Source organism: Eimeria mitis, genomic scaffold (genome assembly GCF_000499745.2).
Source record: "Eimeria mitis Houghton genomic scaffold, Emh_scaff731, whole genome shotgun sequence".
Lineage (NCBI taxonomy): Eukaryota > Apicomplexa > Conoidasida > Eucoccidiorida > Eimeriidae > Eimeria > Eimeria mitis.
This window is the reverse complement of record NW_013575338.1, coordinates 9,337-10,306: the sequence shown is the minus strand read 5'-3', so window position 1 is coordinate 10,306 and position 970 is coordinate 9,337. Positions and strand designations below refer to the sequence as shown.

The 970-nt window shown below is 51.3% G+C and overlaps 1 protein-coding gene across 1 annotated transcript; it reads left to right on the top strand.

Moving 5' to 3' along the window:
• Positions 1 to 249: 249 nt before the first annotated feature.
• EMH_0020970 (uncharacterized protein) lies at positions 250 to 894 on the top strand (the record flags this gene model as incomplete). Its single annotated transcript, XM_013501665.1, has 2 exons — positions 250 to 320; positions 540 to 894. 2 exons carry the CDS (start codon positions 250 to 252, stop codon positions 892 to 894), a joined length of 426 nt encoding a protein of 141 aa, XP_013357119.1.
• Positions 895 to 970: the final 76 nt, after the last annotated feature.

Genomic DNA, 970 nt, shown 5'->3' with positions numbered 1-970 from the left:
TCATCGGGGCAGGTGCGAGCACGGAGTCCAATCACCACCCAGGTCGCATCAAGCTTTGATGAAAAAAGAATAAGCAAAAAACGAAGCAGGATCAAACAAAACCCACTTCCTTTTCTTACACAGAACCTCTTTCAATATCAGCTGCTTCCTTTCAGCAAAATGTAGATTGATTGTGATCCGCTCACAGAAGGTGGCCGGCGCACGGTTTGGGACATCGCCAAGCAGAAGCCAACTCCATTTCAGCATCCAATGCTTGGGGAAAATGCCTTCTCGCCACAAACGATTCAGGAGGAATGCCTTGCGCTCTCCCGCCCTACGCCGTACGATTGGCGCCGGGACGCAGGTGCCGTGGAGGAGTTCCTTAGTTCCCTAGACTTATCCCTCCGCCTAAAAACTGCCCTGGAATAATTCAAATTACTGTTGGCCTCCTTCTTATTAGGAAGGGATGCACGGAGATTGTGGCTGCATTCAAGCAAAGGCTGTACCTTTCCGGAGTACATAAGGTCCATGCAGGCGATCCGGGATGCGGTGCGTTGCAGGCTCATCTGGAGATCTGCAAGGGAGCAGGGCATTGTGGAAATGAGGAAACTGGAGCAGGTGAAGCTGTCGATAGAGCGCTACATTGAGAAATATCAATCCTGGGAGGACAGAAGCCCTGTGGTGGATCAGGGGCTGCTCTATAATTGGTTTATAGCAGGGCTGTCTTCCCGAGAGAGGCAATCAGTAACCGGCTGCGCTATGCGAGGGGAATGTTGTCAAGAAGTGGGAGTCGCCGATATGATGGAGTACCTTCGCAGAAAAGAAAGGAAAAATGCGACTTCCTCAGCTTTAGCCGAAAAGGAAGAAAGCGGATCTGGGGATGTTCCCAGATCCGCTTTCTTCCTTTTCGGCTAAGGATAATGGAGCTGTGGATACCAGACCAGCCCAAAGGGGGAGTAGAAGCAGTAACCGAGAGCGGGCAGCGAATTCG